At 37.1% G+C, this 4,644-nt stretch overlaps 1 protein-coding gene across 1 annotated transcript; it reads right to left on the bottom strand.

Moving 5' to 3' along the window:
- Window positions 1-6: 6 nt before the first annotated feature.
- Window positions 7-3,964, bottom strand: LOC113331139 (plant cysteine oxidase 2-like). Its single transcript, XM_026577895.1, has 5 exons — window positions 3,281-3,964; window positions 1,626-1,738; window positions 1,375-1,537; window positions 627-845; window positions 7-309 (listed from the first exon to the last, which is right to left on the bottom strand). Exons 1-5 carry the CDS (start codon window positions 3,525-3,527, stop codon window positions 182-184), a joined length of 870 nt encoding a protein of 289 aa, XP_026433680.1. The 5' UTR covers window positions 3,528-3,964; the 3' UTR covers window positions 7-181.
- Between the last annotated feature and the right edge of the window lie 680 nt (window positions 3,965-4,644).

Here is a 4,644-nt window from a genome sequence, read left to right as displayed (position 1 = left end):
AAAAAAAAAAAAAAAAAAAAAAAAAAAAAAAAAAAAAAAAAAAAAAAAAAAAAGGAAGGGAAAAACCTAAGGTCCATGGACCCTTGAGAGAGACAAGGACAAGGGGGAAAAAAGAAAAGGAACAAACAGCTTGAAAGGCGGCTGAAACATGGATAAAAAGGATTAAGACAGAGAATGACAATCAAGTCTCCACGATTCTTGGACCTCCGTATGGTTTTCCAACAACAACAAGGTTTTCAATTTTCTCTTTCTCTTCAAGCCACCAGTACGCATCCCTTTCTTCTTCTTTTGGCATGGATTCTTCATCACCTATTCGGAGTAAGTAAAAAACAAATATCAAAACAAGAACGCCTACTAACTTCTGGATATTAAATACCATAAAGGCTCTAGAATACTTCTGTGTCAATTTCCGATGCCAGTTTTAAAGGGACTGATCCTCCACTACAGCACGTAATTCATTCATCAATTGCCGTGTGCATGTGGGTCAATGCAATAGTGTTGGCAATCAATTTTCAGCCAACGAAAACTTGAATAATAAAGGTTAAATCCCGTGCATTTAGGACATCATCGGTAAGTGATGCTGAACTACAACCCAGATATTGAAAAGCAGGTAGCCAATTACACACCTGAGAAACTAGCATATGGGAACTCCTGATAGTAGGTACAGTGCCGACCAGCGGCATCATTGTAAGGTGGTCCCAGCACATCTAGGACTGCACAGGATGTCAATGCAGTGAAGCAATGCATGTTGCCTCCTGCAGCTGGGTAAAGTATGGATGTGTTGCATGGATCAGTGAAGACAGAATCGACCTGAACCTTTGCCAGCCGGATCCCAGGTGGCTGGCCTGCAAGCATCAACCAAAACAAGGTGAAATTTGCAAATTTATAATCTTCTAAAGGGAAGCAGAAAAAGGTAATGGAAAATGTTTGATGAGTTTCAGATTATGACAAACACCACAAGTATTATACAAAAGACTCCATATTTGGCATGAGATATGCCGCTAGATCCAAAACCAGTTAAACATGGATGGCATGCAACGCACGTGAATTGTGTATGGCAACCACAATTAACCTCAAGTGCTTACTTAACAGTATCTCTAACTATTAGAGTAGGTACCAATCAACCCATTTACAAAGATCAATAGCATCAAAGGAAGAGGGTTTACTACTCCTTTTGGCACTAACAATTGTCAGAGTAAATATTAACTTTAGTTACAAGCGTGCATCTTTACCACATCCAAGAACCCCACTAAGAATTGGGTGCTAGATATGCTCTATGACTCGAGAGCTTCCACATGGTTTCGTAAGATAAGTTAATCGAATTGAAAGGGAAACATACAATCCTAAAAAAGTGGTTAGCAAAGAGAAGCTTACAGTGTGTTGGGTTGAGATTCTCTTGCGTGATACGGGGTACATCAGTTGCCCAATCATACGACTTAATATGCATTGAGCCAAAGAGGAGCTTACTGAAAACTGTCATGCCTGGATGATTATGAAGCGGAATGACACCTGAGGGAGGCAGGCAGAAGATCCCAATCTGTAAATGACAGAAATAGCTAGTAAGAGATTAGCAATAAAGTAAAACAATATGTATATCGTGTAATCACCAAGAGAAGGTGCTATACCGAGAAGTTGTTGCATTCATAGAGATGAAGATAAGTTATTAAAGGAAATCCTTTGGTCTTCTTGAAATGCGGCATGTCCTGAGTAAGACCAACATCTGCCGGTTTCATGCCATCTACAACACCAAGAAGGTAAAAACATATGCAAGCATCAGAGGGGAAGTTCTCAACCAAAAAAAAGAAGGTTAAACAACCTATGTTATAGTAAGATCACATGCCAAAACCATTTTCTTTTGTATGCTTACTCTACCATCTACCAAGTCATCGACATGCAGGAATCTCTTCAATTTTAAAAATTGGTGGAAATCATACTTCATGTGCTACGACGCGTATTCCCTTGTCTCAAGAAATAAATAACAAAAATAAAAAGAAGAAATAAAAAGGAACTAGAGGATCGACCGAGAAGAGTTTCATAAAGTCCAGAATTCTGTTGATATCTTTTTGATGGAAGTGATGTAAACGCACGTTCGTACACCGGAGTTGATATATATACAGCCTATCCAACCAGGCATGAAGCCAGGAAATCTAATCTGATATGGAAATTGCTACTGTGGTAAGAGGTGAGTATTTTCTTTCCATTATCGATAAATGACAAAATTCAATACCCCACGAGTTTGACGGCGAACCGAACTCCTTCGGACACCACGTGTCTCATAAATCTCTCCGGCTAATGATCCTCATTTTGTTCGTTTTCACCGGCTAACGGTTTTCTTGTTCGTTCTACCAGCTAACGGTATGGTAACAGAGAATAATTGAGTTCAATATGTTAGCAGGAAACGTGGCATCATTAATCTAACCTGTCTCCTTGAATATCAGATCGCAATTATTAAGGAGGAAGTCCAGATTAAGGTCCACTGGTTTTGTTTCTGGACCCAATGATTAAAAACAACTCTATTCTTAGAAATTCAATGATCCCAAACGTACATTTCGGGAATCACAGACAGAACCTCAGTTACTAAAAAATACGGCATGCACAGGATCAAAGATATTGAACTATAGACCCCCAAATCTGCACTGATGAATCTGCCTTCGTCAAGACCAAGTAAAATTGCACGCAAAACATAGAAAAAGCAATCTAACATTTTAGTACTCAGGCACAACACATTCAAATGTGCTACTTCCTACATGCATACATTGGAAACCGCGTGGAAGAAGAACATAATTCAGTAAACCAACGCATAAATCCATGAGCAGCGCTAATTTTTCACAACTAGTCAAAACAAAACCATACTCTTGAGTCTTGACAGAAAAATAGGTTTACTTGGTCATAATGCAATGCATCTTCGTTACAGGTTAGTCCCCAAGAGAGTATAATTCATACAATTCTAACTGAACAGTCATGCAAAGAGCTCAAAACCTCAAAAACTAAATTCATAACATTAAAGGAAGTATCCAAATGAATCAAATTGGGAATGCAACATGTTAAAGCTTATCCATTTCTTTTATTTTTTGATGGAGAGTAAAGGCTATCCATTTCAAAAACCCAAATTATAGATAGGCGGAAAACGATTAAAAATCTTATCTTTAAAACTGAATCTAACTTGCTCAATCCAATTAGCAAAACCCCATGAATAAAATTTCATTTTCCAATACATTTGACCAGGAAAATCAGTCACTATCAAATGAAAAACTACAAGGAGAAAGGGTGGGAGGATTACCAAGCACCATACGGAGGCGTTCAACATCAGGGGGAGGTGGAACATAACCAGGTCCACCATTAGCAAAGACTTCTTTGCAAGTCTCAAAAAGCTTTTGAACAACATTAGGAGGCGTCATAGCTGCTGCTGCTGCTTTCTTTTGACGCTTCCTATTCTTTTTCGATGATGATTTCTTGCTGCTTGATTCAGCTGGCAATTCACTATATTCTTGCCCCTTTTCTTCTATCAAACTCGCTGCAATCCTCATTCAGACGAACAAACAAATTTCACGGATTCAACAATATCAGCAGTACCAATAGTGAAACCCAGAGTAGGGATCACGAAAAAACGCAAAATTGAGAACTGGGTATCGAAGAATTCTTCAAAATATGTCCATAAAAGAGAGAAGTCAGGAGAAAAAAATAGTACTTCTACTTGGTACTGCTCTGAACAACTGGGGTTCTTTTTTAATTTTCTTTTTTAATTTTCTTTTTTAATTATGTTTTTCTGTAGAGAGAGGAATGTGGGGTGGTGGTGGTGAAAGGGAGGATCTTGTTTCCCTGTTAAGGATGACGATGGGATGGGTTTTAAGAGGGAGACAGAGGTTAGGGTTTGAAGGAAATGAATATTTTGGTCTTCTGAGGATGGAAAACCAGGGGCCATAGCAACAACCATTACAGTGGGCGCTCCTTAAACTGCCTTTCATCTTTTTTCTTGGTAATTTTATCCATAGCAAAAAAAACGAAGTCTTTTCTTTGACTTCCTCTCTCTCGTCTCAATAAAAACTATCCTATTCCTAGACAACGATTTGGAAAAACAAAATAAAAATACATTCTGTTTTTACGATTTTTACGATTTACGTTGCTTTTTGTTTTGTTTTTTTTGAATTATTTTACCGCACGTAAATGGAGTATTAAGTACTTTTACGAAAGAGAAGAATTTCCGCACACTTTTATTCTTCGAGTGTCTCACATGTTGGATGTATTTTTATAAATAAAAGTATAGATGTTCAATTGATTGGCTAAGTCATTAACAACTGGTGTTACTTACAAGGATAAATAGACGAGTTCAGAAATCCGAAATACGAACGAATTAATATTCTCAATTCGAATTATACTCCGATTTAAAATTATGAGTACATTTTATTTCATATAAATTGATTGTATTTTTGCAAGAAATTAGTATAATTTTAGATACAAATAATTGGGATGTTAACTATTTTTGTAGTTTGTATCGAATTATATTTTCGGATAAAAAAACCTGGATATCCAAATTCGACCTGATTGAGATGTCATGTAAACATTTTTTAGAGAATGTGCATGAAATCGGACTTGGTTTGAAATTTTTGGGTTATATTTCCTATGTGAATATAATCCAATTTTTTG

This window comes from Papaver somniferum, unplaced genomic scaffold, assembly GCF_003573695.1.
Source record: "Papaver somniferum cultivar HN1 unplaced genomic scaffold, ASM357369v1 unplaced-scaffold_125, whole genome shotgun sequence".
NCBI classification, from domain to species: domain Eukaryota; kingdom Viridiplantae; phylum Streptophyta; class Magnoliopsida; order Ranunculales; family Papaveraceae; genus Papaver; species Papaver somniferum.
The sequence above is the reverse complement of the archived record's forward strand: the minus strand, read 5'-3'. Positions and strand labels throughout refer to the sequence as shown.